We start from the raw sequence: 19,782 nt of genomic DNA on the forward strand, positions 1-19,782 counted from the left end.
TTAATTCCAGTTATTTCCAACTTGTCCTATATGTAGCCTGTTTGTATATGTGTAGTTGTCTGCATGTTCTCTCCCCTATTCGATTCTGAGCTCCTTGAGGGCAGGGACTGTTTTTTCTCTTTCTTCTCATCTCAGTGCTTAATGCTTATTGACTGATTAACTTACAGGTGGGGAAAACCCTCTCTACCAGTGCAATTAACCATGGTTCTGTACAAGTACAAACCATTCCAGAGTATTTGTCCTGTCTCATCTATTCTCTTCCTTTGCTCTTTCTCTTGTTTCTCTTTTACTCTTTACTTTCATAGTCCACCCTTTCAAAATAATAAATCAATAGAAGGGGTTATGATTAATATTGAGGAGTAAGGGAGAGCCATTTGGATTCCTTTTTTCCTTACTAAAAACCCTGATTCTGAACAGAGAAAAGTTCCAGCCAGGGGCTAAGTGCAGATCACTAATTATGTATCAAAGTAATTCAGCCAAATGTCATCCAAGGCCAGGACAGACTATCCAAAGGAGCAGAAAAGAGGCTGGTCGCCTCCTGTTTGCTCTCAGAATATTAATTCCCTGGCACACAGCAAAGAATTGGCCTCGTTATAATACTTTGGTATTGGTAAGGTATTTGGTATGGATAGCCAGTTATTATTCTGACTTCAGAATGTAGCACTTTGCAGTTGAAGGGATCATACAAGTAACAACAATATCAATTTGAAAAATCTTCAAAACTCAGTCTTAAGCGTGTAAGAACTAGCCATTCCTCTTGTGGAATCATAGGTTCTTTTCCTTTCCTTGAGCTACCTTCTGTAGGAATATTTCCTGGCTTATGGAAAGTTTGGCTCAGCAAAATCAGGAGCAGGAGGAGAGGTGAAATTCAATTTTGTCACTTTTTACCATTTGGAGTGAGGAAGGAGAACAGGAATGAGATCTGAAGAGGATTACTACATTGGTTTTTGTCCATGCCACCATGACTATTATTTCTCTGATAATTAAGAATAAGCCATATTCCTAAGTAGAAAGCCTTAATATAGGCATCTGTTATAATGATATGATCACAAATGTTATTATATTTAACTTGTGTCAATATGGAATTAAATAAATTTTAAACAAAGGAATATACAAAGTATTTAAATGTTCTTTTTCTTTAGAAAAATTTAAGATCTACAATTGTTTACATTAGATATCTTATAATTCCAAGACTGCTTAAGTAAACTAGTTAGTATTGGAAATCTCTTTAATTGTCTGGTATTTTTTAAGATGAGGTTGTTTGTTTGTTTACGTATATCGTAACACACAAAGGAAAAAGGAGTGAATATAGCTGTTACACATGTGAAATATGTGAAGGTAGAATGCTTTAAGCATATCTTACCTTACTAGTAAATTGTTTCCTCCCTTTGACTGAAAAGTACAAAGCATAAACTAAGACACTGAAAAATACCAGAAAGCCAGTCATTGTGGAAAAGTTAACATGAAATACATGGCCATTCTTCAGACAGCTTATGTGATACTTTTGAACTTGTATGTCATGTGGAATTTATTTTTCTGCTTTGCTCATGTCTTGGTGACCTTATTTGGTTGTCTGTACAGCTGCTCAATTTCCCCCATCTTCCCCAGAATTTTGAATCTTCAATTGATCATTCCTACTGTTTTTTTACAATAGTCAAAAGTTACTTACTCATTGGTCTGAGTGTAGCATTAGAGCCTGTACCTGTAAAAATGACTTTCATACTTTTAACACCTCAATCAAACGTTTTATTTGATTATCCATGAGTTTTTATGGCACGTCATATGATTATAGCATAGTGTCATTAATATAGTGTTGGCATTGTTCAGTTGTTTTTCAGTTGTGTCTAGCTCTTCTTGACTCCATTTGGGGTTTTATTGGTGAAGACATTGGAGTGGTTTGCCATTTCCTTCTTCGTCTCATTTTTACAGATGAGAAAACTGAAGCCAATAGAATTAAGTGACTTGCCCAGAGACACACAGCTAGTAGGAGACTGAGGATGGATTTGAACTCAGGAAGATGTGTCTTTCTGATTTCAAGCCCAATGCTCTATCTACTGTGCTACCATGGTATATACCCAATGATAAAATAGCTAGAAGAAGGCACCTTGACTAGTGGGTAGACTACCAGTAGGGACTTATAGAAGAGCATGAATGAGCTGCAGAAGATAAAAAAGGTTACAACAAGAACTATTAGTAGGAGCACCCACAAGAATAATTTCAAAAATTCATTTACTATGAAGAAGTATTAATGTTTAAACACATTATTTTATTTACTTTCTACTCTCTTAATTTGGTTTAACAAATTGAAAGTCATCTTATATTTTATTGAGCTGATTGTTCTTGCATTCTGGAAATATATATCCTATACTCCCAATTAATTATCTTTTTCTTTAGAAAACTCTGAAAAGTCTTAGTTTTCCAGGACATAATCCATGTATATTTCTCCCTACTGTACTTATATACAAAGATTTATGCTAGTTCATTGTAATGGGAGAGACAAAATTTAAATAACTAGGAATTTACAAGCTATATACAGAATATATGGGAAGAGATCTCAGAGTGGAGGGCACTAGCAAATGGAAGTAAGTGGTGAGAACACTAAGAAAGGCCTCAATAAAAAGATAACCAAAAATACAAGGCAACATGAGATAAGCTGCACATTTCTCTCTCCATTGCCTGACACATAGTAGGTACTCAATCAATTCTTGTTAATTGATTCTTTTTTTGAGTTGTTTGGAAGGTCATATCTCCTGTATATTGTAACATGAGGACCAAGATAGAAAAATATAACTTTTCCATTTTACTATTCTCAATGAACATAATTTTAGTTTATTAGTGATTCCATAATAGATGTTTATTGAAGTAAATGCTTCCAGAACAAGACTATTTTTTTTAATAGATTATTTAGCTTTGGTACCTTGGTTCAACCTTTAACTAACCTGATCACCCAGACTCTAGGCACTTTGTCATGTGCTTTGTCTCCATACAACTTTTATTATCTATTTGCTGTTAGTAGAAAAAGTATGCTAAAGTGGAATGAAGACTTCTAAAATCAGAAAACGAGTCTTCTGAGTCTTGAGAAGACCTGGTTCTTCCAAGAAGTAGCTGAAAAATCTCAGAGTTGAAAATGTACCATAGAAGTCATCCCTTCCATAAAATCCCTAATATTTTATCCATTCTTTGTTTAAAAACCTTGAGAGGATGAAGTCTTCAGAAGGTAGTCTTCAGCAACAATTTTATCTCGATTCTTAAGGAGTTTGTCCTTCCATCATCCTGAAATCTTTTGGCAACTTCTCTCATTGAAAAGTTTAGTTTTACCCTTTACAGCGAACAAGCCAAGTATCATGACTGTTCAGCATAATATACTTTCAAGTTCTTGAAGGGAGTTTTCTTGTTCTCTTTATGTTTTCTCCTCTCAGATTAAATACATTTAGTTATTTAAATTGATCTCCATCAAAATTCTATGCCTATCAAACTCCACCAAACCATAACTAAATCTCATTTTTCCATCTTATCTAAAAGGGGTAAAATGAAATTTTGTCAAATGATTTGTGGAAATCAAAGTAAACTGTCTGTGTAATACTCATAACAATAACCTACCAGTCCAATTGTCCTTTCAAACATAAAATGAGGTTAATTTGGAATGATTCATTTTTGAAACCCTTATCTTATATCTTAAAATCAATGGCATCACTTTGAAGGAAGAAAATGGGTAAGAGATAGTAACTGAGGTTATATGACTTGTCCAAGGCCACATAGCTAGGAAGTATCTTAGACCAGATTTTAACCCAGGACCTCTCCTCTCTAGGTCTGATTATCTAACCTCAGAGCCACCTCATTGTCCCCAGGACCCATTTTTAATGGAGCAATGGGGACTCATTACAATACCACTTTTTCTTTTTTTAGATATTCACCAATAATCCTTTTCATGTTTTCTAGAATTTTGCTAGGAATCTAAGGTAAGCTCTTGAACTATAGTTTGTAGAATTATTCTTTGCTTTTTGAAAATTGGGACAAGATTTGCCTTTCATTAGCCCTGGGGAAACTTCTTCCATTTCCCAATGTATTTCAAAGATCAGTAACTGTGAGTTCAGCAATAATATATTATAGTTCTTTTAAAACTTTTCTTTGGGAAATAGTTCTTTTGGGCTTGGAGCTTTGGATTCATCAAGGTAATTATTATTTCCTTATTTACATTATGTTTAATATTCTTTATTGGCTGATCTTATTTAGTCTTTTCCAGTCCAAACATCATTCTCTTTGCCAAAGAAAACAGATTAGAGTTAGATATTTCTCCTTTAGCTCCATCATCCATTATTTTCATTCCATTTACCCCAAGCAAAGAGTTCTATCCTTTTTTGATCTTCTATTTCCCCACAATGTACCTAAAACATTCCCACATCTTTTTGTTATTAATTAGCTTTCCTTACCAATCTCAGTTCATTCTGAATTTTGCTGCTTTTGACTCTGACTCTGCTTCTTCCATAACCTATTTTTCTTCCATCTTTAAATCTCTTTGTCAATGAATTCCCCTTCAGAATTATTCCTATTTTTGTCTTCTGAGTTTTATTCCTATGAATTTTTCATCCTTCATTACTGACTTTCCTGATGAATTCACAGGAATAAAACTCAGAAGTCATAAATAGGAATAATTCTAAAGAGGCAAACCATTAAGTTAGCTACTTTGTTTTGACAGTAAGAGAATTACAGTGGATGCCAGGAAAATTATAGTCTTTAAGGATTTAATTATATTAGGCTATAGATGTTTCCTGGATATCTCATCTATTTTCTCCTTCTGATCTAGTGATTTGTTCTATACTCCTATTATAACTTCTGTTTCTCCCACTATTGTTCTTCACCTAAATGCTCACTTAACCTGTCTGATTCCTGGCTCCTCACATGAGCATGCTACTCTGCTCTCCCCTCTAAAATTATTTATACATTCCATATGTATAGAATAAAGTATTTTCTTATAGTAATTATATTCTGGTCATGAGACCATCTCTCAAAATCTTAATGACATCAAATATTCCTCTTCACATTATAATATCTAGGTCACTGATACATTTCTAAACTAAATTAATCATACATTTCTACACTGGATAATATGAATTTTATAGCTGAAGTCTTGGATTTTTTTCTATAAATTTATAGACCATGCATACTTCTATGTATTTTATTCTGTAGCTACTCTTTGGCATCTTGCCTATTAAGTACTCAGAGAAAGATTTTTCCTATAGCACATTTTATAATCTGATGATGGCTTTTGGATAGAAAAAAACAGAAGCAGAACAATTTTGGGTAGTTGGCTTTTTAAAAATATCTTTGATTATTATATATTCTATCCATAAGGAGTTGTCCTTTTGCTTCTTAAATATTTTCTTGTTCTTTATATAGTTAAGGATATTTATTTATATATTCACAAAACAGTAGTATTGTTTTAGGGTTAGCATTCTCAGCATCCCTTAAGATTATGTAACTTTTGTATTTATCCTCATTTTCTGCCTTCATGAATACCTTCTATTCATATCTTTTTATTTAAGATTTAACTTTTCCTTCAATTACATGTAATAACAATTTTAACATATTCTTCATGTGTTTTTAAAAAAAATGTTTGTTGGGCTATGAGTTCACTATTTGGAAGTATTCATGTGTTCAGACAATTTTGCATTTTCTTCCTGTCTTAGAGATTGGCACTAAAGTTTGAGAAATAAGCTTTGGATCTTCTTAATATTAAAAAAAAATAAGTTTACTGAGGAGACTGGAAGATGATTTATGAAAGTCAGCAGGTTAGAACCATCAATACAACCCAGCTCTCCCCTGCTCTCTTCTGATAATGAGCATCACACAAGACGTTAAACAGAGAGATGTATGTTCACCGAAGATATTTCCCATTGTGATGGAAGTAGATCCAGTAAAGAGGCCAAATTGAAGATTATATTTCATGCGGATAGTGAAGACTACAAGATGTTCCTTCCTTAAATGACATAAGACTGATTATATCTAGCCCCAAAACACTGCAGAACATACTGAAAGAAGTCTGAAATCATTCAAAAAGTCTGGCCTATTCCAAATCAGTAAAGAATATCTGTTTGCCTAGTTTGCAGCATGAGGATGGACGTTTTGTCCAATGATTTGTTTTTCTGAGACACACTACTCCAGCCAAGATTAAAGATGAACACTAGAGAGACTTATGTCTGGAAACTGAGGGAGAAATCACAGGGAACTCTTTTTGAAACTCAGGAAAACAGCTAGAGGCTTTCAGGAACTAAGCTGAATTACCAGTCAATAGATTCAAAGAAAAGCTTTTCAGCACTTGGGCAGATTTAAAGCATAAAATTGGGGCCAGACAGTAGCTATGTCCCATTCTCCACAGGATACACAATGGTTAGGGTTCTAGTGTTAAGATTGGAATGGGCACTGTTTCAGTATTATTACTGAAAATGGGAAAATGTAATATACCATTTTAATTTTTGTTGTTTAATTCTGAAAAAGCATTTGATTTGACAGAATAAAATACTACCACACTGGGACTTTTATAACAGGGTTTCTCCCATCAATATAGCAAGAAGAATACAAAAATATCATTAAAAATTCCTTGGAAGTAATAACAACAGAAATAATTATGCTTATTGACTATGCTAATGAATATCAGACAAGATATAAGACAGGGAGATGTATGCCTGCCAAAGATATTCTCTACTATGCTGTCATGGAGTAGATCCTGTGTAGAATCCAGGTTCAATTCAATTCAATTGAATTCAATTCAATTCAATCAGCAGATTGAATTCCAGATTCATAGTGAAGTCCTCAAGAGTCTCCTGTCTTTATATGTCATTGAGCTTATTACATCAAACACCAGGTGACTAGAGAGATTATATAAAGAAATCTGCAATTATTCAGTGTTCATCCCATTCAGAAGGGTTGAAGGATGGCTATTGCCCAGTTTAATACATGTACTTGAATGGACACCTCATAGAGTTTGACCATGGGACTAGGACATTGGGAAAGTAGGCTGGATTACAGGGACAAGTACAATGCCTTTTTGCTGATCCTAAACTTGCCATGAAAGCAAAGATCCATCTTTTCAACACTGATTTACCAGTGTTTCCATGTCAGTGAGACTTGGAACGCCATTGCTTTTTTAAAAAACCCTTATCTTCTGTCTTAAAATCCAAACTAAGTATCAACTTCAGGCCAGAAAAAAAGCAGTAAGGGATAGGCAACTGGGGTTAAGTAATTTGTGCAGGGTCACATAGTTATGAAATATCTGAGGCCATATTTGACACCTGACTCTGACTTGGTTCTCTATCCATTGTGATATCTAACTGCCCCATAAGAGAATAGAAGAGAAAATCGTTTTGTTTTTAGTCATGTCCAACTCTTCATGACCTCATATGAATTTTTCCTGGCAGAGCTACTGGAGTGGTTTGCCATTTTCTTATCCTGCTTATTTTACAGATGAGGAAACTGAGGCAAACAGGGTTAAGGGACTTTTCCAGGATCATATAGCTAGTAAGAGTTTTTTAAAAACCCAAGTCATATTCCTTTTCTCTGCCTATGCAACCTAGAGATGGTCACACACTGTATCTTATCATTCCTTACAAATGTGCCACTTCACTAATGAGCAACTTTGACATTTCCCTCTATGACCACAATTTACGTCCATCGCCTGTCGCTATTCTTTACCCTCCCTAGGATTGATTGCTCATTACCCTCATTGAGACCTCCATGCCCTCCACTCCCATTTTCCTCTTTTATATCTTTCCCCTTTTCTCAGTACTAATCCTTTCTGACACATCTATGGCTTTTGATTTTTTGGAGAGTTTTCTCTTCTTGGATATTCTCCCTTCAGTGGACTTGATGAAATTACTCTCTTCTGATTTGCCTCCTACCTCTCTGTTACCCAAATCCCAATTCCTTTCTTGACTAATCATTCACATTTGAATGTCCCCCAAGTTTCTATGTTATTCTATATTCTCTTTCTTTCCTCCCTCTTATTCTTTCTTAGTAACTTTATCAATTTCCATTGAGCTTAACTCCTAATGTTCTCCAGATGATTCTCACATGCATCCCCTAGTCTTCTCCTTGATCTTAAATTCCAATTCAAGTTATCTCTTGGATATTTTAAACTGCTTGTCATAGAGCCATCGTAAACTCGTCTCTTCCAAAGTTGAACTCTACCTGATCCCAATCAATAGGACTGACTGTAGAGGTAGGAGGGAGCCCTGATCTATAATAAAGTTGGAAATGTTAAGTGGGGCAAGTCTGTGAAGGGCTTCAAGTGCCAAACAGAGGAATTTATATTTGATCTCAGAGACAATAGAGAGACAATGTTGTTTATTACATAGGGAGATGGCCTGGTCTGACCTACAGCTTAGGAAAATCACTTTTATAAAAGTGGGAAGAAAAATTTGAGGCCAGATATGAACTCCTGTCCCTAGGCCTGGCTCTCAATGCATTGAGGCACCTAGCTGCCCCCTACTCTGAGAATTCTTTTGACCATCTTAATATTTGTGGGTTTCTCTTGGAGTTACCAGTGCTAGAGTCTGATCTGAAAGTTCCTTTAGTGACTAGGAAAAACATAGAAGTCAATATTTACTGGTAACCAGCTGGTTAACAGATGACCATTTCTCCTCTTAAATAAAGCACAGGCCTTATTAAATCAGGGAATTAGAGAGTGGGATGGGGGAGGTTTCCTTCCCCTCTGGGGTTTCTATTGCTTGTTCCATTTTATTGAGTATATCCCAAAAAGGAAAATGAGCAGAATACATTAAAAATGCACAATTTATATGATATTAATAATAAAGATTATCATATTTTATGTGGAGTTGATAGTCCTTTATTCTAATACTCATGTTTTAAGAGCTACTTAGAATTTCCTTGTTTTAAAGGATATTTCAATAATTATATAATGAATGTGAACATTTGATTTCCGAAAACTATTTTTGTTTATTTATCATATGCCTAGCAGTGTTATAATAACACTACTGGGGGTACCAAAGAATTCAAGGTCATAATGTTCACTCTCAAATAACTCATTATTTATATGTTTAGACAGTATATGCAAAAATGAAACAGCTAGAAAACAAATCTAATTTTTATTCCTCTACACCACCTGCTAGGTTCATATTATTTCCCCAAACTATAATTCTTTTTTTCTTATCCTTCCACTCATTTTACTCATTCATTTCAAGTATAATTTCTTCCATGATACTTTCAGTTCTTACTTGAGCACAGCGATTGGACTTGTCTTTGAACTCCTGTGGTACTTGAAGAGAGTACCATAAATTTATTATTTAAATGGTCTTAGAATTGAATAACTTAGAGATCACCTTAATTTGACTTTTAAAGAAATAAGACTGAAACAAATAGGGGCTTGACACTTGATTGTTATTTCTTGTATTTGCTATTTCTTTTTATTAGAAACGGCTTTTATGTTTTTCATCACCCTAATTATTATGGTTATGAAATTTTACTCTTTTTCAACTAATGTACCATACAAAGGGATTTATCTTTCTGTCTTTCAGCAACTAGTCTATTGGTTCTTGCAAACTGTAGGAACATAATAAATGTATATTGAATGATTTAAATCAATATAGACACAAAATAGTGTCACCAAGTAAAGGATTGAATAATTAATTGTTGATAACCTAATATGATTTGGACACCCAAGATTTCAATAATGAGCTAAGAGATTTTGCTCTCAAGTGGTTCAGATTGAAGGTTATAACTCAAGAAGTATGAGGCAGAAAAAGAGAGTCTGTTAAGGTATAGGGGGAAAATGTCATACTGAAGAGTCATTAATTGCCCATTTCCTCCAATTTCTTTTTATTTCCTTTATAAAAAATTTCTCATTTACATATAAGTAATTCTGACATTTGTTCTTTAAAATTTCAAGTTCCAAATTCTCTTCCTCCTTCCCCTCCCCTCTACTTGTAAAGGCAAGCAATTTGATATCAATTATACATGTGAAGTCATATAAAACATATTTTCATATTAGTTATGTTGAAAAAGAAAACAGAATCCCTCTCCCAAAAAAAAGAAAAAGAAAAGAAATTTATAAAAGCATGCTTCAATCTGCATTTAGACTCCACCAATTCTTTCTCTCGAGGTAGGTAGTATTTTTCTTCATAAATCCTTCAGAATTGTCTTGGATAGTTGTATTGATCAGAATTGCCAAGTCTTCACAGTAGAGTATTATATTATCTTGCTGTTATTATGTACAGTGTTCTGCTAGTTCTGCTCATTTTTGCATTAATTCATATGTATTCCTAGGTTTTTTCTGAAATCATCTTTCTCCTCGTTTCTCATAGCACAGAATCGTATTCTATCAAAATCATATTGCATAACTTCTTCAGCCATTCAACAACTGATGTGCATCTCTTCAATTTCCAATTCTTTGCTACCACTAAAAGAGTTGCTATAAATATTTTTGTGCATATAGATCCTTTTTCTTTATTCTGTGATCCCTTTGGAATATAACCCTAGTAGTGCTATTGCTGGATCAATGCACAGTTTGATAATTCTTTGGGATTATTCTAAAATACTCTCCAGAATGGTTGGATCATTTCACTGTTGTATTAACAGTACATTAATGTCCCAATTTTTCCACATCCTCTTCAGCATTTGTCATTTTCCTTTTCTGTTATATTAACCAATATGATAAATGGGAGGTGGTACCAAAGAGTTGTTTTGATTTTCATTTTTCTAATCAAAAGAGATTTAGAGCACTTCTTTCATAGGACAACTGATAACTTTGAATATTTATCAATTGGGGAATGGCTCATATTCTTATAAATTTGGTTCACTTTTCTATATATTGGAGAAAGAAGGATATTATCAGAAAAACTTGTAAAATTGTCACCAGTTTCCTACTTTTAATCTTATAATTGCCCACTTTTTAAAGATATAGAATATTCGTTATAATCTGTCAGTGAGCTCATAATATGTGAAACATTATATATTTTATCCCATTGTTTATTTATTCCAACTTATAAACTACTTGTGACATTATCTCATATTCTCTTTGCATGTGAAAGAATGGTACAGCTTCAAGAAACATATTCATTTAGAGCAGAGAATTTCACACATTACAAATTTTCATCATTAGCCCTTTGTCAAAAACAGATATTCTTATATTAAGTCTAAATTCTTCACCTGTTATTTAATATACTTCTTTTTTAAAAAAAAACCCTTATCTTCCATTTTAGAATTGATACTATGTAAATTGGAAGGCCTATTCAGTGTGAGTATCTTGCCATTTTTCCTCTTACTCTTGCTTTGAGAACAGTAATAGATTCAATAGTGTGCAAATTATTGAAATAGAATGTTAAAGTGGACTCTCCTTTAAATCCACTTACAATAACTTTGAGACCCTAAATGCCTATTCTTTGTTTTAGTTCCCACTCCTCTTGATATATTATGCTTCTATTTGGATTTAAATTCCTTGAAGTCAAGAACTATTTTATTTGTATTTTTTCCCCATTGCCTATCACAGTACCTTCAGTAGTAGGTCCTGAATACTTTATTGATTGATTCATCTATTCCTTCAATATGGCATAGTAGAGAGAATACTCTGGTTTTTTCACTTCATAATTGAGCTGTTCTTACTCTTTTCAAAGGTAGCAATTATCTCTTAATTGCTAATATATGATGTCTTTTTTCCATCCTAATCCTTCTCCACATAGCTGCTACATTTAATACTTTTCACCTCCATCTCCTCCTGGATATTCTTTTCTCTGGCTTGTCATGACATTATTTTCTCCTTGTTCAACTCCAAATCTTTTTTGACTCTTCTTTCTCAGAATCCTTGTATGGCTCATTCATATCATGCCTAACTGAGTGTTCCTCAAGAAATTTTCCCTAACCTTCTTTTCTCCTCTACTCTCTTTTATTAACTTCAGTTCTCATAAATAGTAACTTTCTCCAGATTATTTTAATATCTATATATATTATCATAACTATTATTATTATAGAATATATATCTATTATTCCTCAATGCCTTCTCTGATCTTCATTCCCACATCAATTACCCATTAAATATTTAAACTGCATGTCCTACCTTGAGCCATCTTAAACTCAACATATCCAAAATTCAACTCATTATCGTTTCCCCCAAAACTCCCTTATCCAAACTTCCTTATTACTACTGAGAGCACATCATCAGTCCCATGTCTCAGTTTATAATCTTGGTATCTTGTATTCCTTGCTCTATCTCACCCCACATATACAACTAAAAAATCTAATCATTTCTACCTTCAAACCTCTTTTGCATCTTATAACTTCTTTTCTCTCACACGATTACTCCCATATTTAAGGCTATTTTCATCTCTATCTTCTATTATTTCAATAACCTCCCAATAAATCTTCCTGCCTCAAAAGTGTCTCACTACTCCATTCTACACTAAATATTGCTTCCAGAGCCATTTTCCTTAAGTGCAGATCTGTTTTCCCTATTCAACCAACTCTTGTCTTTAAGATTGTCTTTAAGATAAATAATAAACTCTGTTTAACTGTTAAAATCATCCACAAACTTTCTCCAACCTATTAAAAAGTTAAAATTCTCTAAAAACTTTCTTTAGCATTATTGGACATTCTTATTCTTCTTCCTGAATTTTCTTAGATCCAGCCAAAGTACATAACACTTCATTTCCTATCTATGTGCCTTTGCACTAATGCTCTCTTAAGCCTCCCTTCTGCCTCTTCATTTCCCTAGCTTTCTTCAAGGTGCCTCTCAAATTTCACACTGGACACAGGAGGCCTTTCCTACTTATCCTAGCCATAAGTGCCTTCCCCTTCCATGGTATCTCTCATCTACCCTCTCCAGCGCATCTATATGCCTAACTCTTCATGTATTGTCCTCATTAGAATATATGCTTCTTGATAATAAAAAGGGGAAAGAACAGACTTGTGCAAAACTACATATAGAAGCTCTTTTTATGGTGGCAAAAAGTTGGAAATTGAGGGGATGTCCATCCATTGGGGGCTGGCTGAACAAATTATGGTACATGTTGGTGATGGAATAATATTGTGCTATAAGAAATAATGAACAGGATGATTTCAGAAAAAGCTGGAAATATCTACATGAAATGATGAAGAATGAAAAAGAACCAGAAGAATATTGTAGATAGTTACGGTAATAATGTACAATGATCAACTGTGAAAATTAGACTCAGCAATACAATGATATGGGACAATTCTGTTAGGCTAATGACAAGGAATGCTCTCCACCTCCAGAGAAAGAACTGTTGGAATCAGATGGATGTGGATCAAAGCACACCATCTTTCACTTTAGTGTATTTATGGTTTTATTTGGGGGGCTTGGTTATATAAGGTTATGCTCTTATAACAATGACCAGTATGGAAGTGTGTTATATGATAATCAAAATAACATTTTTAAATGAAAGAATATATGCTCCTTGAGAGCACAGAATGTTATTTTTCTCCCTCACAGTACTTAGCACAGTGTCTACCACATTATGAAGACTTAATTATGGCTTATTGAGTGATGAGTTTCCTAGTTTAAGTAACTGCAGGAATACAAACTTCACTGAAAAAGGAAGGGAATCAAAAATGGGAGATGGTTTGAGAAGGATTGTGGGTAATCAGATGAATTAGAGGGTTAAATGATAACCTATTGATCTTGAGAGAATGGCAGAAAATTCTAGCTGAAAGATACTTATTATATATTTTAATTAATCCGTTACTACTTATTCATGTGAACTTTAATGACTTTGCTTTCCTTTTATTAACAGCAGCAATTCAATAAATATATTTTCATTATTCATTTAATAAATGCTCTTCCAAAATGTAAATACAATGGCACTCAGTACTTTTAAAATAATGGCTGTTTTTTATGTTCCTCTGTGTTTCTAGTAATTCTTCCCTAAAAGAAACAATCTTGATTGTCTTAGCTATATGCTAAATGTACAGTACAAAAAGAAGACTGCCTCTTAGGAGAATGAGCCAAGAACATTTTGTTCTGTCTTTACAATGAAATGCAGATTTCCCATTAAAAGGCAAATCCATCATTTCAAACATTTGAATAGGATAGTACATTAAAAAAATAATTCCAGCTGCTTAAATTTAGGGCATTCAAAAACGCCAATTGTAGAACATTTGTGGGGTCCCAAACAATTTTATTTGATTATGAAATGGATAAATTTTCATTCACTTTAGGCTTTTACCTCTTAATATTTTGTTCTGAAATAGCCATGTAAGTATGGATAGACATTTTGGATTCGGAGTCCATATGCTATTTAAATGATCTATTTCTTGTGTGTTCTTCTATACAGATAGTTCTATGTTTGTTAAAATAATATTTGTGACTGTATAAAAAGGATGATTTTACTGCAAAAAAAAAGTTGCCTGTTCATACATAAACATATTTTTTTTAAAGTTTTATCTTCCCATTCTTTCTCTTCTGGGAGGTTATTCTCTGCCAGGTTCATGACCATGATCACCAAGCAGGTTCTCCCTCCAAACACGGTGTTAGAAAATGAAGGATTGCATCACTAGCCTCTTTCCATATTTTTAAGCATTTCAGCAAGTTCTCTTCAGTTGTTGATATGCTTTCCCTGCTTTATTTAGAAATGAGAAGAAACAAAGCTAGCATCATTCCCTGGAGAATATTCACATGGAATCCATATGCTATATGAAATTCACAAGTTGTTAGTATAGGAAGATGGGTAGCTATAACTATGTCAGGTTATTAAGATTTTTTGTCTAATTTTCAATACCCAGTTGGATAATATCTTTTAATACAGAAGAGAGAGACATGAGTGGAGTACCTGAACTCTCTGTAATGGACTTCAAACTTAAATTTAGTCAGTAGTATGATAGAACTGTGAAAAATGTGAATTTGAGCAGTATTAAGAGAGGCGTATCTTTTAGGAATAAGATTGTGATAGTCTCAATGTACTCTGGCCTAGACTTACCCCTTTGGAAATCTGTTTTCAGCTTTTGATGACATGTTTTGGGAAGGACACTGATAAGCTAAAAAATATCAAGAAGAAGGTAAACCAGAATGGTGAAAGTTTTTAGAATGCAAACTCAGGACTGACTATTAAACCATGTAAGAGAAGACTTGAAAGACACATGATTACTTTCTTCAAGTTTTTGAAGTGCTATCTTTTGAAGAGTCAGTAATAGACAATAAACATTTATCAAGCCCCTACTATATGCCAGACACTGTCCTAAAGCAGTGTAGATAAAAAAGATAATCCCTGCCTTTAAGGAGCTTTTGTTCTAATGGGGAAAGGCAAAACACAAAAGAAAATTGAAAAATAAAGAGGGATGGCACAGGACAAAGATTCCCAGTTTAGGGACATAGACGTTGTGGACAAGCCAAGGAAGTAAAAAATGAGTGAAAAGTACTTCAAAAAGGTTGGAAATGAGGAGATGACTGGGTCTATCCTGTTCCCTCCCCTTAAATAAAGGAATTTATGGCTCCATCTCCTAGTCAGAAAAAAAATAGAGGTACTGATGAGGTTTAAGTAACTTGGCTGATTGCCTAGATTTGTGTGAGATTTCTCAATGATGAGTATATTAGGGACATAGTAAAGAAGCAAAAGAAATCTAAAGTGAGTGCAGCTGGGTGGGGATTGAGGTGACATGAGGATCAGACTTGTTCTGTTGGACCTTAGAGTGAGGAACTAGGGAGAATGGATGGAAATTGTAAAGATATTAATTTAAACTTGATAGTGGGAGAACAGGGATACCCTCATCCTTGAGCTAACTAAAAGTAGAATGGTCTTCCTCAGGAAGAAGGTCTTCAAACAAAGGGTTTAGGATCACTTCTTGACTGTGGTCTAATGGGACCTTTCATGAGATTAGAAGGTTCCAGGGTTCCTTTAAATTGAAAAAAATCTTTTGATTTTGACTATATACAAAAAGAAACTCTAGATATCATTTAATCTTTGTCACCAACATCCTGCCTTCCCCATAATAACCTGATCTTCATACACTCCTGGTTAATTTTTGGTTTCTTGTCTGCTGGCTTTTCCCCTAGGTCTTTCATCACCTTTTCCAGCCACATTTTGACTAGTCTATTTACAACATGATGTATTATATACTTTGGTTTCTCTTCTTTCCTTTCCCTTTGTTTTAGCTTTTCCTAGCTTCCTCCTTTATTAGTAGGTTTTTTCATATCTGAAGTTGCCCTTAGTGACCCACTCTAGAACTTTAATTCACTCTATCTGGTTCCCAGGCCAATATGGCTATAAATCTTATAATCAATCTTGAGAGTAGGGACTATTTTATTTTTTATTTTGTACCTCCTTCAACAAACTAGTTACTAAAAATATTTGTTGGCTTGTAATTAATACTCCTCAGAGATTCCCAGTCCAATAGTATAACAAAATAAAACAAAATAAAACATATTGAGTTTAGCAGTTTTCAGAACAAGGCATATGTTTATTCTATGATGTACTTGCATTAACATGATAGATATTAATGGATAGTATAGAAATTCATGTTATATCCACAGATAATATATGTGAAAAGAATTCAATGTGGGATAAAATAATAGGTATTATCATTGGTTTGGTAGAAGTGGTAGCCAAGTTCTTCTAAATTAGTGTAAAGGATAGATGCCAATATAGAAATCCTCCTGCTAGAAGATTTATAATGGGGAGGGGGGGGGTGTCATCCACAAATTTTGCCTCATTGTGCCCAAGGGTCTGAATTGGATAATATCCCAAATTGTCTCCAATGCTTTTGATTCATCAAAGGTCAATCCAAAATGGAACAGATTTCCTATGATGAATATTTAGCTCTTACCTTGTTTCTCTAAAGCAGGTATGGATCAGCATTTATGGTAGCTATGAATCTGAGCTAATAATACTCCAAAGGAAATTTTTGTAAGTTTTTTATTGCTCATACTACATGCCAAGATGAGTTCTAAATGGATATAATACTTAGACATAAACGGTAACATCACAAACAGATTAGAGGATCAAAGAATAATTAATTACTTTCAGATCCATGGATGGGGAAGACTTTATCACCAAAGAAGGAATTAAAAGTATAAAAGAATATGAAATGTATAATATCAATTATACAATATTTTAAATTTTTAAACAAACAAAATCAATGCAGCTAAAACTTCCCTTCTAGGAAAAAGTCCTTGCAGCAAATTTCTCTTAGGATCTCCTTTTCAAGCTATTTGAGGAACTGGTTCAAATTTATAGGTGAAGTCATTCTTGAATTTATAAATTATCATTATGGAATACGAATTTACAGTTTTCTAATAAAAAACAAGCTTCCTTTATGTGTGTGAATAAAATGCTTCAAATGACTAAAATTTTTGAAAAATTATTTTAGATGGGAAAAGTTTAAAAAATTACAAATATCAAAGGGATTATGGGAAAACAGGCTTATTGATATACTATTGGTGGATTGTGAATTTTGATGGCAATTTAGAAAGCAATTTGGATATGTTCCCTAAAAAATATTTATCTGTGCATATGATTTGACCCATTAGTACCCAGAAGTTGGGCCAGTATCCCCAAAGCATCAAGGAAATAAGAAAAGGACCCATATTGACAAAAATATTTATAATAGCCAATTTTTTATGGTGATTAAGACTAGAAAATAAAGAAGTACTTATAAGTTATGTAAAGGCTAAACAAATTATGTTATATAAACTGGAAATAATGATAAAAGAGATACTTTCAGAGGAACCTAAAAAAACTTGTATGAAATGATGCAGAGAAGTGAATTGTTCCAGAATAGTTTCTATGGGAACAATAACATTGTGAAGGCAAAGAACTTAGGAAGACCCAAGAACTCTGCTCAACATAATGACAAATCATATTTTCAGAAGATCCATGATGTAGCATGTTGTCCATCTCTTGAAAAAGGAATGATGAGCTCAGGGTGCAGACTGGAGAAAAAATGTCCTAGTCAATCCAGGAATTTGACTGCTTGAATATTCATATTTATGACAAGGATTTTCTTTTTTCCCCTGGAGGGTGATAAATTTTGGGGTAGATTTTTGTTAATTAAAATTTTTAATTAAATTGTTTAAAAGCCTTACCAACTATCATTACATTTTATAAAACCAACTTTATAGCACTGGCAAAGTACATCTCCATTGTGCATTCTCCTCCCCAAATTCCCAAGAATGATTTATTCAAAAGCGAATTGATTCTAGTTAGCTTCAGTATATTCATACTGGGTTCTATTTTTCTAAATATGTCAGCCATTTTTCACAAATAATACACTAGGCTCACATTTCATTTTTGACCCACCTAAAGGAAAACTGTATCCGAGGATACAGGGGGTACCATATACTGTTGTCCTCGAGTTTCCAGTCATTGCCAGCACTGGCTATCAAAACTGCTTATGCTGCAAATAAAATTTGAAATGAAACCCATCTGGTGTTTCTCACTGAATTAGGACCAGAACATTTCTTTTAAATATTAACAGATGGTTAAATTCTTAATATCAAACTAACATTTTAAAACATCTGAGGGGACCCACTAAAAGGGGAAAAGGATGGAAGGCCATGTGTTTTTTCATCCCCAAATCCCAACTTCCCCTCTCCCTGTCCTTCCAAGCCACGTGTCAAGGATCATTAAATTTCTATCTCAAGTATTTCTTTATTCCTTAGTAGCTGTGCTTAGATATCAAGGTAATATAATCAAGTAACTCTGGGGATATGTTGCTGTTGGCATATTCAAACAAATTTTATTGAACAAATTTTTTCCTTGTGTTTTTTTTCAATAGGAAAAAGAAAAGAAATACATGCTTCCCTTGGACAACCTGAAAGTTCGAGATGTGGAAAAGAGCTTTATGTCTAGCAAGCATATCTTTGCACTTTTTAACACAGAACAAAGGTAAGAAAATAAAGGAGTTTCTTCTTTTGTGGATTTTGCTAAAGCTATATGAGATTCAAAAACTTTCTCTCTCTCTCTCTCACTCTCTCTCTCTCTCTCTCTCTCTCTCTCTCTCTCTCTCTCTCTCTCTCTCTCTCTCTCTCTCTCTCTCTTCTCTTTCTCTTTCTCCTTCACTTTCCCTCTCTCCCCCATTTTTCTAATTCTAAATTGGTGGACTTTTGAGGTTTCTGTTTTCATCCATTTTATTTTTACATCCTTTCTACTGTATAAGGTGGTAGTAGGGTAGCATAAGAGTTAACTCTATATGTCATCTTATTTTTCTCCTGCCCTCAAGGGAGAGCCACTTTACATAAAAGGTTTCCTCTACTTGAACTTAGAATTTATGTGCTGTCAATGAAAAGGCAAGGCAAAAATTTAAAAAGAACTAGCTTAATAGTCAGAAGAGTTGGGCTTGCATTCTGTCTTTGCAAGTTACTAACTGTAAAAAAAAAAAGAATATATATATATTATAAAAATTACTTAAAACAAGGATAATACTACTACTACTTATAACAAAAATTCATTTTAAGAATCAGAATAGAATGGTGGCTCAGTTGGTTAACATCTAGATCTAGAGACAGGCGATCCTTGGTTCAAATTTGACTTCAGACACTTCCTTGCTATGTGACCCTGAAAAAGTCACTTAACTCTCATTGCCTTGCCATTACCAATCTTCTGCCTTGGAACCAACACAGTTTTGATTCTAAGATGGAAGTTAAGTTTGTTTTTTTTTAAGAATGAAAGAAGGTTATAAATATATAATTATGGTCAATATAAATTTTATTTATATAAATTTATAATTATGATATACATTTAATGTATAATGGTATAATAATATAGTTAATTTTATAATAGTATATAATTATATAATATATTATAATATGTAATGCATAATAAAGAA

At 33.6% G+C, this 19,782-nt stretch overlaps 1 protein-coding gene and 1 long non-coding RNA gene across 10 annotated transcripts in view; one reads left to right on the forward strand and one right to left on the reverse strand.

Moving 5' to 3' along the window:
• Positions 1 to 19,782, forward strand: part of DNM3 (dynamin 3) — a 647,411-nt gene that overhangs the window by 424,784 nt on the left and 202,845 nt on the right. For all 9 annotated transcript variants that reach the window (XM_056815556.1, XM_056815550.1, XM_007480786.3 and 6 more), the window contains one exon: positions 18,733 to 18,842. In XM_056815556.1, coding sequence (XP_056671534.1) covers positions 18,733 to 18,842 — 110 coding nt within the window. The remainder of the gene's footprint in view (positions 1 to 18,732; positions 18,843 to 19,782) is intronic.
• The window catches only part of LOC103095025 (uncharacterized), a 30,235-nt gene continuing 26,856 nt past the window's right edge, over positions 16,404 to 19,782 (reverse strand). Inside the window, exon 3 of the long non-coding RNA XR_461293.3 lies at positions 16,404 to 17,968. This is a non-coding gene — a long non-coding RNA (uncharacterized LOC103095025). The remainder of the gene's footprint in view (positions 17,969 to 19,782) is intronic.

Source organism: Monodelphis domestica, chromosome 2, assembly GCF_027887165.1.
Source record: "Monodelphis domestica isolate mMonDom1 chromosome 2, mMonDom1.pri, whole genome shotgun sequence".
NCBI lineage: Eukaryota > Metazoa > Chordata > Mammalia > Didelphimorphia > Didelphidae > Monodelphis > Monodelphis domestica.